This window comes from Callithrix jacchus, chromosome 10 (genome assembly GCF_049354715.1).
Source record: "Callithrix jacchus isolate 240 chromosome 10, calJac240_pri, whole genome shotgun sequence".
Lineage (NCBI taxonomy): Eukaryota > Metazoa > Chordata > Mammalia > Primates > Cebidae > Callithrix > Callithrix jacchus.
Genome location: NC_133511.1, coordinates 99,007,184 through 99,029,171, shown reverse-complemented (window position 1 = coordinate 99,029,171; position 21,988 = coordinate 99,007,184). Strand labels below are relative to the sequence as shown.

At 44.6% G+C, this 21,988-nt stretch overlaps 1 protein-coding gene across 8 annotated transcripts in view; it reads right to left on the bottom strand.

Annotated features, from left to right (window-relative positions):
* KIAA1549L (KIAA1549 like) overlaps nucleotides 1–21,988 on the bottom strand; it is a 293,593-nt gene that overhangs the window by 28,806 nt on the left and 242,799 nt on the right. For all 8 annotated transcript variants that reach the window (XM_035262322.3, XM_054240744.2, XM_035262326.3 and 5 more), the window contains one exon: nucleotides 5,133–5,483. In XM_035262322.3, the coding sequence (XP_035118213.2) occupies nucleotides 5,133–5,483 (351 nt within the window). The remainder of the gene's footprint in view (nucleotides 1–5,132; nucleotides 5,484–21,988) is intronic.

The following is a 21,988-nucleotide window of genomic DNA, read 5'->3' as shown; positions in this document are numbered from 1 at the left end:
TCTTAGGGCAGTTCCAAGGCAGAGAGCCCCATTCCTAATCTGGCCCAGGTAGATAGAATCATCTCTGGCCCAGCTATTATAGAATGGCCTGCCTTCAAGGACTCCTGCGAGCTGGACTGTGCACTGTCAGCAATGACTGGTGTAGGTCCTCTCATTCCTGCTGTTCTCACTTCATCAAACCACAAGGACTTTTGTATAACCAGAGGTGGAAGGAGTCCCAGAATAATTGACATTGAATCTCTAATGCCTGAGCCAGATGGGAGTTCAGAACAGATTCAGATTGATTTGGAGAAACAAGAAAAGTAACATTTCTTTCATTTCTTTCTTTTTTTTTTGAGATGGGATCTTGCTGTGTTGCCCAGGCCAGGCTCAATCCTGGGTTCAAGCAATTCTCCAACATCAGCCTCCTAGTAGCTAGAGCTACAGGTGTAGAAATGTAATATTTCTTTAACCTAAGTATTGTGGCAGAATCAAAGTCATAGCTGATATACCTGCATATCTCATCATTAACAAAGGCTTGGGGGAGTTGTTTTTATGAAGAGAGGAGGAATAAAAGACCATAAAATTCCCAATTTTACCCTAATGGAGATGCCTCCCTTACTAGGGCAATGATAAGAACAGGCAAAACTCCAAATGGGCAAGAAGCTGCTGTTGCTGCCTCTTTCCTTTCCTTTCCCCTTCCTTCCTTCCTTTCTTTCTTCCTTCCTTCTTCCTTCCTTCCTTCCTTCTTTCCTTCCTTCCTTCCTTCTTCTTTCCTTCCTTCCTTCCTTCTTCCTTCCTTCCTTCTTCTTTCCTTCCTTCCTTCCTTCTTCTTTCCTTCCTTCCTTCCTTCTTCCTTCCTTCCCCTCCCTTCCTTCCTTCTTCCTTCCTCTCCTCCTCCTTCCTCTTCCCCTCCTCCTCTCTCTTTCTTTTCTTTCCTTCCTTCCTACTTTCCTTTCCTTTCCTTCCTTTTCCTTTTTGTTCTTTTAATAGAGATATGGTCTTGCTCTGTCACCCAGGCTGGAGTACAGTGGTGTCATAACAGCTCACTGCCACCTTGAACTCCCAGACTCAAGAGATCTCCCAACTCAGCTTCCCAAGTAGCTAGGGCTACAGGTGTATATTACCATGACCAATCAATTTCATTTTCATAGACATTGTGTTGCTTCAGGGCTTGTCTTACATTCCTGGCCTCAAGCAATCCTCCCACCTCAGCCTCCCAAAGTGCTGGAGTTACAGACACGAGCCACAAAGCCCAGCCTTGGGTAAGTTTCCTCATAAGAAGATTATACTCCAAAGTTTGGCTATTCAGTTTCTCCCACAGTCTGGAAGATGTCCCTATAAGTCACTTTGGCCACAAGGTAGAAAGAGTGTGGGCTTTGAAGTTAGGCAGCTCTGGGTTCTAACTCCAGTTCTGCCATTTATAGCTCCACCAACTTGGGCGAGTTTCTTTATCTCTCCAAGCTTCAGTTTCCTCATTGAGTACTTTGAGATAATATTGATCTCATAGCGCGGTTTTTGGATTAGAAGAGAGAATTTCTATATAGCACCTAGCTGTGTCCAGCAGACAATGGGAGCTCAGTAGATGCCAACTGTTGCTGCTGTTGTCATTGCCATTAATTCCATCTGTAAGAAGTCTAGTGTGGAAGATGTGTTAGCCCTGTTTTCTTTTTTGAAATCCCCTCCTCTGTCACCAACAGAAAGGCTGTAGGATGTTTCATTCTGCTTGGCACAGATCCATTATGACTGCTAGCAAAATTGGATTGGACATTAGATGTGGCGTCCAATTTCTTTTTTTTTTGGAGACAGAGTCTGGCTCTGTCACCAAGTCTGGAGTGCAGTGGCATGATGTCGGCTCAGTGCAACCTCTGCCTCCTGGGTTCAAGCAATTCTCCTGCTTAAGTTTCCTGAGTAGCTGGGACTACAGACAGGCACGTGCCACCATGCCTGGATTATATATATATATTTTTACTAGAGATGGCGTTTCACCATGTTAGCCAGGATGGCCTCGATCTCCTGACTTCATGATCCACCCATCTCAGTCTACCAAAGTGCTGGGATTACAGGTGTGAGCCACCACGCCAACCAAGATGTGGAGTCAATTTCTTCACAGATTCAAGGGGTAAAATATGGTCAAGAGTCTCCTGAACTGCAGTGCAGAAATCCCAGGCCACCAGCAGTAACCTTTCCATGATATAAATTCTATCAGCCTAGCCTAGTGCATTTAACCACCAATTATCTTCCAACAGAGCTCAAAGTGCCTCCTCTTTAGAAGACAGAAAGTAATCATAGTTATCATTCTAAATTGCCACCTTTTCTATGGAATTCCACATTATCATAGCACAAAGGGACTCTGCATGAGCTTGCGTTAAGAATCATCATTTCTACTCTGTATTGTTAGCTATTTTTTCCATTCCTGAAAATACGGAACCACACGCATTGTTGATAAAGAAGGGAACCTTAATAACAAAAGAACTGCCTTTAATAATGTTCTGGTTTGGCCGGGCGCGGTAGCTCATGCATGTAATCCCAGCACTTTGGGAGGCTGAGGTGGGCAGATCACCTGAGGTCAGGAGTTCGAGACCAGGCTGGCCAACACAGTGAAACCCCCTCTCTACTAAAAATACAAAAAAGTAGCTGGGCATGGTGGTGCATGCCTGTAGAACCAGCTACTCAGGAGGCTGAGGCACAAGAATCACATGAACCCGTGAGCCAAGATCGTGCCACTGAACTTGCACTCCAGCCTGGGTGACAGACTGAGACTCTGTCACAAAAGAAAAAAAAAAACAGTGTTCTGGTTTGACAAGCCAACTCTCTGTTGGGTTATTTCACAGTCCTTTTCCACTATAGGTGGCTTCATTTATAAACGATATATAATGCTGATGTTTTTGTCCTCCTTGCCGCAAATACTGACCCCCAATTATAACAAACAGAACCATTTAAGTTTTCATCGTATGCTCCACAATGGATTGTTTTTAGATGGTGTTACAAAATTGAGCTATGATGGCTATGGGCCATTGCATCTTCTTCCCTGTTGGAAGACTTGATCCAGTTGTCTAAGCCTTTCTCTCTGAAACTCAGAACTCATCCCAGATTCCCAGGAACTGGCATCTACACAGGCACAAGGCACTGCCTATTATAGTCTATGGTTTATAAAACTATGTCTTTTTTAAAAGATATATTATAGATGCTATGGTGATGAATGACACGCAAACTAATTAAAACTGTGATTTCAGTCACAAAAACTTAACTTTTTTTTTTTTTTTTTTTTTTTTTTTACTAATATCAAGTGTAAATTACAGAAGCTTTCAGTCATTGGATGCTTTTCAAATATGGAAATGTAATTGCTACTTAACAAATAATCACAATATTCTTTTTTTTTCTGAGAAGGGTCTTATTGTGTCACCCAGGAAGAAGAGCAGTCTCACAATCTTCGTGCACTGCAAACTCTGCCTCCTGGACTCAAGCAATCCTCCCACCTTAGCCTCCCAAATAGCTGGGACTACAGGCACATGCCACCACGCCTGGCTAACTTTTGTTTAGATGGGGTTTCACCACATTGCCCCAACGTGGTCTCAAACTCAAGTGATCTCCCACCTCAGCCTCTCAAAGTGCTGGGATTACAGGCATGAGCCACGATGCCCAGCCCATGACTATTTTTATAGCATTTACTATGTATCTGGCATTCTTATAGTACCTTACATACCTCAACTCATTTAATCTTTACAAGTCTAGGAAGCAGCTTACTTTTCTTATTTGTTTATTGTCACCTGTAACGAATTTAAGTAACTTCGCCAAGTTACAAAGCCAGGAAGTAGCTGTCAACCTAAATAACAAATAATAGACCTTTTTTTTATTTTGCCTCTAAAAATAATGATGTTTATTTGGGAATGGGTATCGCAATGGGAAGACACATGCCATAGCAAATGATCTGTGAGGAGGGAAGTAAAGGAAGATGAAGGTTTTTAAAGGAAAAATAAGGAGGGTTGCATAATTGTTTTGAGATAATTATCCTTGGCTGCAAAAATTGACAAATGTGGTACCAGTCCAAGCCTGAAGAGACAGCTGCTGGGCAGATGTCCCTGCACAAGTATTTTGTGTGTTGTAAGGTTGCAATGGCTTTTGTGCAAGATTGTGATGTTTGCAGAGTCTTTTGTGATAGTCCTTGTTATCAGGCATTTATGCATGAAAACCCTCCCTGCCTGGCCTTCCCCGGCTCTATTTGCCAGGTTTTAAAAATTTGTTATTTTATTTTTAACACAAGTGATTCCATTCTGAGTCTGTCAACTTTGAAGTAGAGCTGAGATTTAAAGTCGAGCCACCTGACTCAAAGCCTGTGTGCTTAACCACCAAGCCACACAGCCCCTTAGCATGTGGCTCTGAGATGCCTTTTGACATTTAAAATGGGTCTCAGGCTTGAAAGTGTTGGAAATCACCAGTGCTTGCAGAATACGGTCAGCCATTTACAGGAGGGATAGTAGAAAAGGCAATTCATCCTAAAATACATTCTGGTTGGACAGAAGGGATTCTCATGTGCATTGCCCACAAGAATCAAAAGCTTAGGCTTTGGATCATGGGTGGAAGATGGGATGACGGGATGAGGGCCCAGCACAATTCAACTCCAGATCCCAAAGTGTCTATCTGTAAAAGCCCCTAAAAGGTCTTTTAGGCCGACTGACTGTGCCATGGACCATGTGGTAACCTCTGTGACCTGCACGTACCCTCCAGATGAGTTCCTAGAACTACGAAGTCTGAAGTAACTGGAAAACCACAAAAAGGGGAAGATTGACCAACCCCTGCGGTGCCCAATTAACTTTGAGACATTCTTCTATTGTTCCTTATTCCCACCTCAACTAAGACAACTGGACTTTGTAACTGATCTTGGTCAGCCTCCTGGCTCAAGACCCTATGACCCCTCCCAGCTTGCAAAAACCACTCTGAACTGTAACTTTGGTAACTTTCCACTGCCTACCCCAAACCTATAAAACCACCTATCTCACCGTAAACAGCCATGTTGCTCACACAAAGCCTGTTTGGGGGGGGGGGTCTCTTCATTCAAAGCGCTGTTTATCAGCCCCTGCTCTGAGTCATCTGTTGGAACTCACTGGGCAGACAGACCCGATAATGGCAGGCAGATGGGATGAATGACTTACCGGCCGGGGCAGGCTGTACTGATACATTTCTGGGCGGTAGGTCGGCACCCACTGCACCCCAGCCCTGGGCCGAGTCATGGTCCCAGGAGCGCTGGTCACCACCTCCGAGTAGGGCAGGTGCTGGGCTGAGCCATAGGCTTCTTGGTGCCGGCTCTGGCCTGCATGGCCCGCGGACGCCAGGCTGAAGGCTTCCTCCAGCAGCATGTGCATCTGCTGCCTGACCTCGTCGATAGATGGCTGGGAGCTCAGCGTGGAGGTCTCCGAGTGGCCTTTCACCTGCCGAGACCTGGAATAGCCCCGGGGCTCATGAACTCTGTCAATGTTGGTTTCCTCTATGATTTCAGGCTCAGTCTGTGGGAGGAAACAAAGCCCATTGATGTGTTAATTAACTTTCCTTCTCATGAAGGTGCTCTGTAACTTACTCTAAAACATTCACTTGGACAGGTGCTAGTATGCATCTGTGCTAATTTAAAGTATATCCTATGTGGCCTATCCAGGAATTCACACTGCTGGAGCCGTCAGCCTGTGCTCTATCAGGAAGGCCACACTCTGGCTATCCAATGCTGCAGGCTCTGCTAGTTAGCATAACAGACATCAGAAATGGCTTTCATTGATAACTTTAATGGTACTTTCTAAAACATTTTAGAGACATTCCTCACCCTTATGCTTTTGGGTATAAAACCCTGGAATGTCTTGTAATCTATCCCTGAGGGGTAGCATGCTAGAAACTCACTCCCTAAATGGTCCTGTGCCCAGCCATTGGTTAAGGAATTGCCTGACACTGCTTATCAGAGAGAATAACAAAATCCTGCTTCCAGATCTTAAAGCACGGTGTGCAATCAGAAGCTCTGAGCCTGAGGCCCAGCAATCTGTGCTTTAATAAGCCCTCCAGGAGATTCCGGTGCCCATTCAAGTTTGTAATCCACTGATCGAGAACATTCTCCTGCCTTTCCTCACTGAACCTTTCATTCAGGGAGCAGCTTCAGTACCAAGGTGGGCAGACAGCTGGGGCTTCATCAGTTTCCAGAGCAGGCTGCATGGTCTCGTGCTTGCCTGCTAGTGAATGCTTGCTTCATAAGTGTCTGCTTTCTTGCTCTGAGGCTTCTCTGCCATCAGCAGGTGGGGATGCCTGTACAGGTTTATTCCACCAGTCTGGACATGCACGAATCTCAGAGTGCAAGAACAGAAAAGGGAAGAGATAAGGAGGCTGCTGCCTTGTGGCGGACGCCACGGCAACAGCCAGAAAGAAAAGGTGCACAGAGAAGATAAAAGAGCGCTCAAAACATTCCAACCAGGAGAGTTACTTTAACTTTTTGGGGATTCCATTTCCTCGTCTGTAAAATGAGGATAATACTTCCTCAGAGGCTTTTATACATCTAAAGATTTGAGAATAGTAACACACAGTAAAAACAATACTAGTTGCTATCATCATTATTACTTCATTTAACTGAACAGTTCTCATGTAATTACTATGTATAAAGGCACTTGGATGTATAAAATAAGCACAGCAATAAACGTCATGAGGAAATTCATCCATAATGGGGAGTCCTTCCCTCCTAAAATACTACACATGGAGGTCATAACTGTGTTACATTTCATTTTTTATTTTTAGCATGAATACATGCTCATTAGAGAAGAAAGTGAAGATACAGAAAGCACAGAAAAATCAGACATTTCTTTTCATCTTATCTCCTGGAGTTAGGGCTTGGCAAAAGTTCAAGATCAGAAGTGAGGTTTTTCTCTCAGTCTAAGTAGATTTATCAACAAACAGCTAGGGTAAGTAAATTACTGTACTATTTTTATACTAGTGAAAGCAAGTATAGATCCTGTGGTAGAATGTGTGTATAGATTCTGGGGCAGAATGAGTATGCAAAAGCATACTCCTTAGCAACATCTCCTACTCCCACTGCCCGAAGAGCCCTGGGGTGGGGCAGTACTGGGGGTGAATTCTCTGACTGAGGTTGATAAGGAAGAGGGCTAGGCCACCACACATATGTTGATATATATATCAACAAACATCTACAGTAAGTAATTTAAATTGTACTATTTTTTATGTGTATACACACACACACACAGGTAAGTGCTACCTTTGCTGGGAAGGTAGAGACTTTTTCTCCAGGCTCCCACTGCCACTGACCCCACGACGCCCAATGGAGGTCAACCTCTGCTTCCCCTATAGGATTTCCATTCTGCATGGGGAGTTCCCTTTAATTGGAAGGCCCAAGTATGTTCTCAACAGGCTTGATCAGACCACCAATCATCTCTTGATAGCTACAGATAGAAACAAGACTAGCTCTCATCAGACCCGGGCTTCTTCTCATCACACTTGGATTTGCTTAAAGTGTGACTATCCCAAGACTGGATACTCCTTGAGTGCATTTCACCTCTGTTTCTCAGGGGCCTAGCACAGGCACTTGGCATTCAATCCAGCTCTGTGAACTTAAACTGAAATAAATTCTGTCCAATTCCCCATGCGGTAGAAGTTGAGGTTAAGATAAAAGGCCCACTTTCCCTAACACATTTCTTCCAATGCCAATGAGTTGCATGACGATAAGAAGTCGCAGGAGCTCCCTAAGCCTCAGGTGCCTCATCTGTAAAATGGGAGAATTGAACTACTGGTCTGACATTTACATTTCTTGGACTCTACTTGCTTTCGGAGATGCCATACTCCTCCTATTATCATGATCTTTGGGGGAATCTGACATCTACTCATGAAGGGAAACATCCCCTGCACCTCCCGCCTCCCTTACAACATGAGTAGGGATAAGTCCTTGTGCTTAACAATTATTGGTTTCAACCCTGTACTAGTCCTTGGGTTGGGGGTGGCGGATACAGTAATTAGTAAGATTGTGACCCAGCCCTCAAGGAGCTTCCAGTCTATGGGAGAAAACAAATAATAACAAATAATAAACAAATGCATGAACCTCAGAGTGCAAGAACACAAAAGGGAAGAGATAAGGGACTGCCAAGGTGATATGGGGAGGTTGCTGCCCGTATAATAAATACTAGCAGCTAATATTTATTAACAGCTTATATGCCAGGCACTGTTTTCAGTACTTTATACATTCTGGCTCTTTTCATCCTTAAAAGAACTTATGAAGTAACAACTATGAATATTCCCACTTTACAGACGAAGAAATTAAGGCATTGAAAGACAAATGTGTAGCCCATGATGAGCAGGGCTGAGATTTGAACACTGAAAGTTTGATTCCGGCACCTAAGCTCTTACCCACTGTATGTATGTATATGTATGTATGTATGTATATATATATAAAACAGATCCATTACCATACTATAGCTGTGGCTTCTGACAGAGTCAAACAAATTTCCATGATTAGAAAGGAAGAGAAAATACTCATTGAGAAAGCATCAACATATAAATACAAAGCACTCACAGTATCTGGCACATAAGCATTTATTTAATAAAGGTTAGCTGCAATGATTATTGTTGCTGTTATCTGTCTCCTCCCATAGACTGGAGCTCCTTTAGGGTTGGCTCAGTGTCTTATTAATCATTGCATTCACAGCCCTCAATCCACGACCGTGCCCAGAGGCGAAGCTGTTATTGTTCAGTGAACAAACGTAGTAGGTCCTCAATCAACTTGCAGACTTATGATGTGCCAACCCTGTGCCGGCTTTTCCACGTGGGTTTCCTCACTCTGCCTCTCAGAGCTCCGCAGTTGTGTTCATTTCCGAATAAGAGATGTCACATCTACTGGCTGGACTTGCCTTAAACCCTTCTCCCTCAATGGCACATTTCTGAAAATGGCTTTTGCTTTTATTTGACAAAAGAGGGAAGACAGGAATAAAGATAAAGCTCCCTGTGTTGGCTGACAGTTAGCTTGGGTTAGGGCCATATCTGGGACAGAGAATATATTTTTAAACCTCTTTAACTTGGAATGGACCATACTTGCTTCTCTGACTTCCTATTCTTGAAAAGCTCTGAGAAACTCATTTTTTCAAAAAGCGATTTGTATCAATTAATCAAGATATACTTCAATAAAAATTCTAAAAATGTTCATCAAGGAATGTCTGTTCATGGTAGGAAATTAGAAAACACAGATAAGCAAAAGGAAGAAAATTAAAATCTACTCTAATCCTATCACCAGAAATAACTACTGTTAACATTTTGACCTCCACGCACGTCCTTCCAGATGTTTTCTACGCATATGAAATAGGATGAGGATTCTGAACGCTAGAGCACTGCCAATGCCCTCCCCACTGCCGCAGGCCATTACAGAGAGTCTCCCTCTTCCACTTCCAAGGAGGGCCCACACTTTGCCACATAGATTGTGTGTGTGATGAAGACCAGGAAGTGGAGATGGGCAATGAGAGGCAGAAGAGGTGTGGGGTGCAGGATTTATAGTGGGATTTTCAAGAAAGGTGTGGCATGTGAATGGGCGAGGAATTAAGAGAATTTAGAAAATTTTACTGAGCATGATCTGCCTCCTCAGATAAAAATATAAGTAAAGGAGTAGCGGTATTTTAAAATTACTTTTGATGGCAAGGTTCTTTTGACTTAGGTACTCTCTCAGACTGAGCTGTTTGGGTCATGATTTTATAAACAGAATACACACACATACATATATGTGTAGGCATATATATATATGTATACACACTTATACACGCAGGCATATATATATGCACACAAAGTTTTTAAAAATGACATTAATATATTTTTGAAGCCTTTTAAATTCAACAGTATTATAAACAAGTATCTCTGTCAATAAACAAATGTATGTATAGAGAATAATTTTAATGATTTCATAGCATTCTAATAAATGGAGTTTTTAGCCTACTATATATTTAACAGTCCACTATTTTAGGAGTTTTCCTAATATCTTACTATATGAACAAGGCTGGAACAAGTATCTTTGTGAATAGAACTTTGCATATATGACCGGGCGCAGTGGCTCATGCCTACAATATCAGCACTTTGGGAGGCCAAGGCAGGAGGATCACTTGAGGTCAGGAATTCGAGACCAGCCTGGCCAACATGGTGAAATGCCACCTCTACTAAAAATACAAAAATTAGCCAGACTAATGCCTGTAATCCCAGCTATTGCGGAGGCTGAGGCAGAAGAATCACTTAAGCCCGGAAGGCGGAGGCTGCAGTGAGCCAAGATCACATCACTGTACTCCAGCCTGGGTGACAGATCAAGACTCCATCTCAAAAATAATAATTAAAAAAACTTTGTCTCCTCCCATAGACTGGGAGGAGAGTTATATAATCATGAGTTATTCCTTAGGTTAAATTTCTAGATTTGCCAGGTGAGAGGATATGCATGTAATTATGATTTTGGAGACTTACGGTATATCAAACTCAGCAGCAAAGGCCACAGTATTTACAAGACATTTAAGCCATTCCTCCTTCACACATGAGCCCCTAGTCTTGTACATCATGGTGGCCACTGGATAGAGTAAGCACCTGCAATTCTTTAAACGTTTTTTTAAAATAAGGAAATCAGTCCAACACATCTAGGATGGTGCACACGGTGGCTAAGTACCCACATGACTTCATCCTCTCTTTGAAACACCATGAGAACAAACTTGAAGGAAATTATAGCCCTGCTGGGAACCCCAAGTATCTTCTTCCTAAAAAATATTCCAAAACAATTTAGTCCTAATGTCTGGTTCTGGGGTACATTCTGTAGCTTTAAGTGTTATTCAAAATTAAAACTAGTATCCTATCAGACAACTAATGGAAAGACAAGCTACCAAACACAGGAAAATATTAGGATTTGTATCCACAATATATAAATAGTTCCCACAAATAAATAACAAAAAGACAAGCAACCCAATTTAGAAATTGGGCAAAAGGCTAGAAAAATACTTCAAAAACACACAAATGTCCAATAAACACATGCAAAGATGACACATAAATGTCCAGTAAACACATGGAAAGGTGATCAACATCATTAGTAATAAGGAAATTATATCATTTCATATTCAGTGGAATGGCTGAAATGAAAAAGATGAATAACAACAAATGTTGGTGAGGTTGAAGACTAGAATTAGAACTGTTATACTGCTAGTGGGAGAGGCAACTGCAAAACTTCTGTAAATTTGACTATAGTTTCTTAAGCATATACCTACCCTATAACCAAGAAATTCCACTCCTACATATTTAGCCAAGATAAATGACAACACATGTTAAGAAAACACATGAAAATGTTTATGGCAGTTTCTTTTTATACTAGCTTCAAACTGGAAGCAATCCAAATGTCCAATAATAGGATAATGGATAAACAGTATTATATTTATACAATAGAACAGTACCCAGTATAAAAGAGAATAAACTACTCATACATGCAATAACATAAATGAATCTTTAGTGAAAGAAGTCAGACACAAAAGAGTACTTACTGAATAAATCCATTTATATAAAGTTCAGTAACAGGCAAAACTATAGTGGTTGATATCAGACAAGAGGTTGCTTATGAATGAACTGAATATTGAACAAAAAAAAGGGAGTTTGCTGAGAGTGATGAAAATGTTTCATATTTTCATTGGCCTAGTGGTCATAAGGGTATACACATTTGTCAAAGCTCATCACATTGTAAACTAACAACCTGTACATTTTTACCACACGTCTATTTTCCCATAATAAAAGAAACGAAATGGGCTGACACAGCTAGCTTGATGGGAATGGTCAGGGAAAGCTGCTCTGAAGAGGCGACATTTTTTCAGACCTGAAGGAGGAGAAGAGGGTGCCCATGCGATGGTCGTAGGAAAGCTTATGAAAAAGCCCAGAGGCGAGAGAGAGTTGGTAGTGTTTGAGAAAAAGAAAGGACTGTTACTGAATGAACTGTGTCCCCCACAAAATTTTTATGTTGAAGTCCTAACTCCTAGCATCTCGGAATGTGACTGTATTTGGAGGCAGGGCCTTCACAGAGGTCATCAAGTTAAATTAGAGTGGACCTCTGGGTCAAAAGGACTGATCCTTCTAAAGAGGAGGAAATCTGGACACAGTATGTACAAAGAAAAACCAACATGAATGCTCAGGGAAGAGATGGCCTTTTATAAACTCAGGAAAGAGATCTGGAATGCATCCTTTCCTCATGGCTTTCAGAAGAAACCAACCCTATCAACACTTTGATCTAGAACTTGTAACCTCCAGTACTGTGAGAAAATAAAGGTCTGTTGTTTAAGCCATGCCTCCCAGCCTGTGCCCTAGCAAACTAATACATGGACCTTGTGGCTGAAGCCCTAATTGTCAGGAGATGGGGCTAGCGAGGAAGGCAGGGGCCAGATCGGGCCAGATCACATAGGGTCTTAAAGGCCATGGTAAGAAGGCTTGACTGTTGTCAAAGGGCAATGGGAAACTACTGAAGAATTTTAAGCAAGGAAGAAATGTGATTGAAATTTATGGGAGGCCAATCAGGAACCACTTGCTTGTGGCTCTTGCTGTAACCCCGGCAAGAAGAGATGGCAGGGCCTGGATTAGGATGGTCATGGACAGCCAAAGTGTGGGTGAGTTCAACATGTATTTTGGAAGAGAACTGGCAGAAATGCTGATAGATTAGATGCGTGGGCAAAGGAAAGGAAAGAGTTGAAGCCAAGACTCTTTACCAACAAGAAGAACTGTGTTATATGGCTCTCCTTAATGACCTCTGAGCTCCCCAAGCATATCTGGGCCCTTCCACGTGCTGTGCTTTCTGCCTGGAAAGCTCTTCCCCTGAGGCCTGCATGCCAGGCTCCCTCATTTTAGGTCTCCACTCAAAAGTCATCTCCCTGGAGAGCCCTGCCCTGCCCAAGCTATTCAGAGAAGCTCCTGTTACTCTCCACCACCTTCCCTCCGTTATGTTCCTTCAGAGCCTTCCTGAAACCGTGCTGTGCATCTATGTGCTTGGGTGTTTACTGTTTGTTTTCCCTAGTGTAATATGTTAGTCTCCCTTATTCTCAGGGAAAATGTTCCAAGACCCTCATTGGATGCCTAAAATCATGGAGAGTAATGAATCCTATATACATGATTTTTTTTTCTCATACAAACCTATAATAAAGTTTAATTTATAAATTAGGCACAGTAAAAAATTAACAATAGCTAATAATAAAATAGAACAATTGTAACAATGCACTGTTCACAATTTCATGGGCAGAAGATCCATTCTTGTCTGGGTGTGGTGGCTCACGCCTGTAATCCCAACACTTTTATGCGAGGTCAAGGCTGGTGGATCACCTGAGGTCAGGAGTTCGACACCAGCCTGACCAACACAGTGAAACCCTGTCTCTATTAAAAAGGCAAAAATTAGCCAGGCATGGTGGTACATGCCTGTAATCCCAGCTCCTCGGGGGGCGGAGGCATGAAAGTCACTTGAACCCAGGAGGCGGAGGTTGCAGTGAGCCGTGATCGCGCCACTTACATTCCAGCCTGGGTGACAGAGCGAGACTCTGTCTCAAAAAAAGAAGATTCATTGCTACTGGAGACTTTAGCAACCTCAGCATACAATTTTTTTTCTTTCTTTACTAAGTCAGCAACTTTCACCTTTCAAAAGAAGCAGTAGACAGCTTTTCTTTGTCATAACCGAATTGCATTACCACTTTTGCCCTTTGGAGCCACAATTAAGTAAAATAAGTATTACTTGAACACAAGCACTGCCATACTGCAGCAGTGGTAACTGAGTAACTGACAGCTGGGTAGCACTGACAGCTGTTATCCTTATAGACCAGGATAAGCTGGACAGAGGGAAGACTCATGCCCTGGGTGGGATGGAGTTACATGGCATAAGACTTCATTACACTACTCAGAATACCACACAGTTTAAAACATCTACATTGTTTATCTTTGGAATTTCCCATTTAATATTTTCAGACCATAGTTGACCGCAGGTAACTGAAACCAGGAAAAGCGGTGACTACTGAATAAGCCCCATGAGGGAAGGGACTTTGTCACGTTCCTACAGTATTCCAGAACAGCATAGGGTAGAACGTCAATACTCATTGAATGAATAACTGGAAATGAGTTTTAAAAGTCTGGTAAATTCCTGCTCAAAAGTCTTCAACAGTAAAAGTCATTTCTGGCCAGATGCGGTGGCTCACACCTGTAATAACCCAGCACTTTGGGAAGCCGAGGTGGGTGAATCACAAGGTCAGGAGTTTGAGACCAGTGTGATCAACATGGTGAAACCCCATCTCTACTAAATATACAAAAATTAGCCAGGCATGGTGGCACATGCCTATAATCCCAGCTACTCAGGAGGCTAAGGCAGGAGAATCACTCGAACCCGGGAGGCAGAGGTTGCAGTGACCCAAGATTGCGCCTCTGCACCCCAGCCTGGGTAGCAAGAGTGAAACTCTGTCTCAAAAACAAACAAACCAAACAAACAAACAAACAAACAAACAAAAACAAGACATGTCCATGTGTCTAACATGAAGGAGGCAGTTTGATCTAGAATGGCCTTAACCAAGATAAATAAAGAACTCTTGAGGCCACTTATTCTAGAATTTCTTGAGTTACGAGCCCCAAAGGGAACAGGAGTTTTACATGCCCTCATTTTCTGGGACACACAAGTGGGTATAACATCACTTTGCCCCACCTTGGTACTTCATTTTTGAAGCACAACAATTTGAAACCCCTCTCCAAAGCCTGCCTCAAGGCCCTGATTTTCAGCTCAGTGTCAGTTGCAGCTCCATCCCGCAAGAACAGATTCTGAACAAATTATGCAACTTCATGGCAAGGGCCCAAAGACTGAGTGGGGGATTCGGTTTCAGCAAGATAAATTCCCGGGCCATCTGGCCATGATGAAATGTATCTGGCTCCAGGTCCATTTTTCTCTCCACCAATTGGTGTCCTATGGGCCACACAGAACAGTGCCACTTCTCTCCATTTAATGCCTTCTCTGCCCACTGCAAGTGCTGCCTGCTACTGAGGAAGCAGAGACATATTTAGAATGTTGCTTCTGGAAACCACATTTCAGGGAGTTCTCACTTCACCAGGTGGGAAGAAGACCACGATGGTGCAGGAGCAGAGAGACCTTTGCAGGAGCTTCCTAATGAGCCTGCACCCTGGAAGCTTCTCTAACAATAAAGTGAGGTTGGTTCCCCTCAGAACAGGCAGTGAGGTTCAGAATAATGGCCTGGTGACTTTTCTGCAAAGGTGTGCAAATAGAATTTTTTTTTAAATTGAGCAAAATTTCACGTTTTTATTCTGATGGCCTTTCTAAAGGATGATGTACAGTCACTCCAGGGTTATGGAGATGTGAAGTCAGTATGTTGTTTCTGTGTTTCAGGTGAGTAGAAAAGACATTAAAGGGTCTCTCATAGACTTCTAAGGAAATCGGGACACCCTTCTTTAAAAAAAAACTTTCAAAGTGTGATCCACAATCAGAGTCTCCACTGAGACTATGAAGATGGGATAGGCAAGCATAAAAGAAGGTACTCCAATGCTCTCAGCATTACTCACTGCCCCCAACACAAAACATCTTCTTCCTGTAGCAGAAGTCTCAGGAGCCAGCTTGACTTCCTGTCTTTCTCCCCCAGAAACTTGAAAGAGCAGGGAAAATTCAAGTACTGAGCAGGCCACAAGATCAACCACTATCCCACACTGTGTTTGCAAAAACATTACCTAAAGGTCATCTCTGGAAGTGTGGCCTTGTGCTAGGGCAAGCAGGGAGAGGTCCCAGGCACCCTTCACAAAGCCTGTCTGCAGTCCGGTCATGCCAGAGAAAGGCACCCTCGGAGGAGTACAGTCCTCTCTTTGGTGTGTGACACAATTCAGAGCAGTAAGTGCAGTCCGCATGTGGTGGCTCGTGCCTGTAATCCCAGCATTTTGGGAGGCCGAGGTGGGTGGACCACTTGAGGTCAGGAGTTCCAGACCAGCCTGGCCAACATGGTGAAATCCTGCCTCTACTCAAATACAAAAATTAGCCAGAGGTGGTGGTGCAAGCTTGTAATCCCAGCTACCCAGGAGGCAGAGGCAGGAGAATTGCTTGAACCTGGGAGGCAGAGGTTGCAGTGAGCTGAGATTGTGCCACTGCACTCCAGCCTGGGTGGCAGAGCGAGACTCCATCTCAAAACAACAACAAAAACAGAGTATAAGTGCTAGAAAAGTAAATAAACAGGAAAAGAAAAGCATCGCCCTCTCCCTCCTGGGACGTTAAAATACATGCTTTGCTTGCATTACCTCATTTTATTCTCACAACATCCTCATAAGTAGGCACCACTGGTATCCCCATTTTACAGATGAGGAAACTAAAGTGCAGGTAAGTAGGTAACTGGCCTAACTTCACGTAGCTCATAAGTAGCCTAGCTCCAGAGGCTATGAGGACAGCCCCTACACAGTACTACCTGTAGTACTACCTGAACTTTGAGAATATATAAACCACAGTCATAATTAAGAACACCTCTTACAAAGAAATCAACCTGAAAGTAAACATATTAAGAATGGCTTTCTGTCGAGGAAAGCTAATTTGCTTTTCACTTTCTAGGTGAGTCATCACCTGCTTTTTCTCATCCTGGCTGAGCTGGCACAGCAGGGAGCAAGGAGACGGCTAGGCTCTCTCCTGTGAGTCAGCACTATTCCATCACAAACAGGCTCTCCCTGCCATCCACTCAAGTTTGCCCTTTCTCCTCTTCAGCTCTTAAAAAAACCAGATAGACGCACAAAACCCCTCTGTCACTCCACCTGTGTCCAAAACATGAACCTCTGACTGTAGCCTGGACTTCCTGAGCCCACAGTGAATAGTAGTCATTATACAATACCATGCTGATCTTTCCCATCAGAAAGAGCCAACCGAAGACGACAACAGGGCTGGATGTGGTGACTCATGCCTGTAATCCCAGCACTAAGGGCTGCCAAGGCAGGCAGATCACCTGAGGTCAGGAGTTCAAGACCAGCCTGGCCAATACAATGAAACCCCCCATCTCTACTAAAAAAAAAAAAAAAAAAAAAACAGCCAGGCATGGTGGCAGACACCCATAATCCCAGCTACCTGGGAGGCTGAGATGGGAGAATTGCTTGAACCCGGGAGGTGGAGGTTACAGTGAGTCAAGACCACACCACTGCACTCCAGTCTGGGCAACAAGAATGAAACTGTCTCAAAAAAGAAAAAAGGTGACAACAGGCTGAAACTGGGGGGAAGAGCGGCATGGAGGAGACTGTGAGGTGTGCTCCTTAAAATACCCAACACGGTGCTCACATTTATAATCCCAGCACTCTGGGAGGCTGAGGTGGGAGAACTACTCAAAGCCAATTTAAAAATCAGCCAGGCACGGTGTCACTCCCATAGTCCTAGCTAGTTGGGAGGTTGAGGGAGGATCACCTGAGCCCAGGAGGTTGGGGCTGCAGTGAGCTATGATTGTGCCACTATACTCCAGCCTGGGCAACACAGCAAGACCTGTCTCTCTGAATAAAAAAGTCCAACTGCAAGTGCTCCTCAAGCAGCAGGTACTGTAGCAGGCACTGCGATGGCCTCAGCATCTACCTGCTTCTCTCCCTGTGTCTCAGCCAACGGGGCTGACTGGGGCTAAGCTGCCCCAGCTCCATCCATGAAGCCTGACCAGATTAAACCAATCAGGGTCATCTCCTTGTATCCACTGCTACAGTGATTCAAGCAGGGGTGGACGCTTGGCAAAGGACAACTCAGTCAGAGTGAAGCCCATATGCCTTCTTTTGAGGTTGGGAAAAGAGAATTCCCTCTTGCACTGGTCCGTGCAGGATGTAGACACGAGGCCTGGGATTTCTTACCAGAGTTCACCTGCGGATACGGCCGGCACACAGGAGAGCACAGAGCTGTGGATAATGCAGAGGAACGACTGGGGCCCCAACCAAACCACACCTGGATTTACTATAAACAACTCATCTCGTTCATGTTTTAAGACAGTTTAAGTTGGGGTTTCTGTTGCTTTTGCCAAAGCATGTTAGTGAATAACCGCCATTCACAGTGAACTCCAAATGGCAATGGACATCTGCCTATGGTTTTGATATTTGGTCAAAGCTAATGTTTATTTGGCTCAGAGCTAGAAACAAGTCTCAGCTCAGGAATCACCTCTTCCGGTTGACACACTTGTTTGTTCATTTGCCCAACAAATAGAGACACTGCATCTACTATGTGCCAGTTCCGATTCCAGCTGCTGAGGTTTCAAGGATAAATGAAACGCGACTCCTGTCCTTGAGGAGTTGCATGGGGAAATAATGCAAGTAGACCAACTAATGGAAGTTGGGAGTGAGGGCTTTGATACTCATCAGGGGCTACTGGAACACAAAGGAGGGGCCCATTCGCAAAGGGGCCAGGAAAAGACGCTGGGGAAGGTCGTGCTTAAACCAAATTCCCAGGCTAGGTTGGTAGTTCTCAGCCAGGAGAAGGTTTGCCCACCAGGGGACATCTGCAATGCCTGGAGACATTTTTTGGTTGTCACAGCTGAGAGGAACTTCCAGCAGCTCATGCATGGGTAGAGGCCAGGGATGCTGCTAAACACCTATAAAGCACAGGACAGTGCGCCGTATGAAGAACTCTACAGCCCTAAGTGTTGACAGTGAGAAGACCGAGCAGCCTTGGCCTGGATGAAGCAGGTGGGAAGGGAGATTCCAGGCAGAGCGATGCATATGTGCAAAGAGCTGGAGATGGGAAACAACAGAACAAGTTTGGGGAAGGTGTTCGGGCTGGAGCCAAGGGGGTAGGTTAAGGAGAGATATGCATCAGCTAGAAAGACGTATCTGGGCAAGCCAGAGCAGAAAAGTCCTGGGCTGGGAGCTTAGAGTCTGAGTTTTATCTCCAAAGCTACGGAGAGCTCCTGGAGGATTTTGAACAGGAGTGTGTGTTTTAGAAGGATTTCCCCACAGCTGTCTGGCAGCTTCAGCAGTGTTAAGTAATGGAGACTGTACTGAGTGGTGGCTGTGGGACACAGAGGAAGGAACAAACCTTCAGGAGCACTCCCTCCTCCCATACAAGTTCATGGCCACAGCCTATTGCCTGTACCCCTACCTCTCGCCTCCACTAGTGTGTAATTACCTGGACATGCATTTTTTCCTTCTCCACAGAGCCTCACACAGGTAGGTACAGTGGAATCTCATACAAGGCTTTGTGCTAAGCTAATGCCAGCCAGCAGAGTAGGTAAAAATCATGTAGAGAAAAGCCCTTGAAAATCTCTTAAATCATCCACTTAGTGTAGCATATGTGGCCCTGTGCATACACCTTATAGGGTCATAGGGAAAATAAATGTACAATCTTTAATGTATAATATAAACAAAATATATGTAAAAGCTAGTTTCTTAGCTTTAATTTTTTTTTCCTTTTCCTTTCAGGGCTCGTATTACGTACATTAAGTGCACATATGCTTCCATGGTTCCAATGCACTCATTACATGTCTGTTAGAAGAAATAAAAGGAATGGCAACTCCCAAGGGGTGTTTACATTTGTCCACTGGCCTCCAGCCCCTGCAGGGGCTTGGCGCACATAGGTGGGCCAGGAGCACATAGGATTGTAAGGAACTAGTGGACTCCGAGCCATGCTGCTCAGGGCTAGAAGATGGATTCCCCCAGCTGCTGGGCACTCTGCCAGCTGTCAGCCCTCAGATGTCAGCTCTCACTGGGAACTGGCCTTGGCTAAAGAGAACAGCCTCACCCAAGGACATCCAATGACCAGCCCATTCTAGAGTACATATGCACAGCTGCTTCCCAAACTCGAGACAACTCTGCAGGGCCATCTGAGCTGCAGAGCCTCCACAGGGTCAGCTGAGGCCTTGTAGTGTCTGTACTATAACCCAACTTTTTTTTTTTTTTTGAGATGGAATTCACTCTGTCACCAACGCTGGAGTGCACTGGCACAATCTCGGCTCATTGCAACCTCCACCTTCTGGGTTCAAGTGATTCTCCTGCCTCAGCCTCCTGAGTAGCTGGGACTACAGGTGCACACCACCATGCCCAGCTCATTTTTGTATTTTTAGTAGAGACGGAGTTTCACCACGTTGACGAGGTGAACTCCTGACCTCGTGATCCATCTGCCTCGGCCTCCCAAAGTGCTGGGATTACAAGCATGAGGCACCACATCCCGCCACCACAGCCCAAGTTTTAAATCTGCCTAAACCTGCTCCCTCCTCTCCCTGACAGTATACCTAGAGCATTCTGGGGACCCTGGTCTGAAAGAAGTGGCTACCCTAGGTCAAGAGGGTAAGAGGTCCCAGAGTCCAGGAAAAACAGGGTACCAAGAATAGGAGCAGACAGGGTCCAGAATGCAGGGGATCAGAGAGAGGACACAGGCAGGTAGCACTTGAGTGCCACTCACAGAAGGGAAGTTGTTTGTCTCCTACCCAGTGGGAAGTTGTCTACACGAGAGGAAAATTCTTGGCCTCCAGGGGAAGCTTGGCTCTGAAGGAGGTCACTAGGCCATCCTGAAACCCCCCCATCTCCCTCCCAAACCTGCCAACAAGCATCCCACCTCCCACTCCCCACTTGCCAAGTGGCCTCCATCACTGTGGGGTTGATAGGTATCTTTCTGGGCAGCCACCAACCTGGTGAGATCTGGACTTTACCTAAAGAGCCCCTTTACCCTCCAACACCTCCATCTCTTTGCCTCAGGTTCTCTCAGGGAGCCTGATTTCCCATGAGCAGGTATTCCCTTGGATTAGAAGCCCCTGTTAAAATAGAATTTACTGTAAATTAAGTCGAGATAATGCATCAAGTCAGGGTAATGATAGCTGGCAGAGGTAGGAGAAGGAAATGAAAGGCTGAGATGGGGAGGCTATGGAGGAAAGTTTTGGGTGAGATGCTAAGGTGATGATGGTAGTGGGGTCAACACAGGAGCGCCTAGTTCAGGGGGGCAACAAGCAGGTTGCTTCTAGGATGAAGGACAAAATCTCCAAATCCAACTAACTGCTTCCTAGTGGAGCCAAAAGCAGGCTATACCCTTAATAGGGACCACTCCATTATGCACCAGGGCATTCTTGTGCTTGGCCATGGTCTATAACTATTACGCCGAAGCCATCGGATGCTGCGGAAGGGGTGGGAAGTGGGTGGGCAGAAAGAATTTCCATTAATCATAGGATTACAAATTACCTAGGAGGCCCCAGACTTGCCATAAGCTTTGTGAGCAGTCAGGAGTTTCCCAGATAATATTTCATTTTTCTACAAATGGAACTCATCAAAACAACCATTTCAATTCCTTCATCTCCTTCCAGTAACCACTGCTCACCTGCCACAAAGGAAGCTGGCTGCATTGTCAGCCTACAGGCTTGACATCAGACAATGCGCCCACGCCTTCTTCAGCAGGCTGCCGTGGACGGAGCTCTGAGAAATGGGTACGTTGTCCCCTTTGCAACATACTTTTATCCACTAGTTGCCCAACTACTTCCTGAGTATTGTCCTGCCTGGTAATGTTTCTCTCCTCTTGCTTTCACCTGGTGCCTGAAATGGAGGTAATGGACAGGCAACCTAACCTCTTTGCGGTGTGTATTCATGTACTGTTGAGGCTGAAGGGCTAACTTATATCTCCAGGCCTTCCAGGAGGCTGTGGCTGCGAATAAGACTTTGGTCCGGTCAATCAGATGCACTTGTGTGCACTTTGGACAGAGGAAACAGGGCAGGCCCATCTTTCTGCTGCCTTGGCTGCTGAAAGCTGGGTTGCTGAGCACTAGAGTCCTTCACCCCGGTTCTGTGGGGCTCTCTCATTCCTGGATCATGCTACGACTGTGTTTTCTTAACCCTGGTGTTCCAAGGCAGGCTGCTTCTCCACCTTTCTGCTCGGGGAAGATGCAGCAGCTCCTCAGGCCAGCCCTGTGGTCTTGTTCTAGGAATCTTTCCAGGAACATTCCTCCAGCCTGCCGATGATTTTGTGAGCGCCTAATTCCTAATAGTCATTTTCTGGATCTGTTTGAAACAGCTTGATGTTTTCAGTTTTCTGCAGCTGGACCTTGCCTGATAC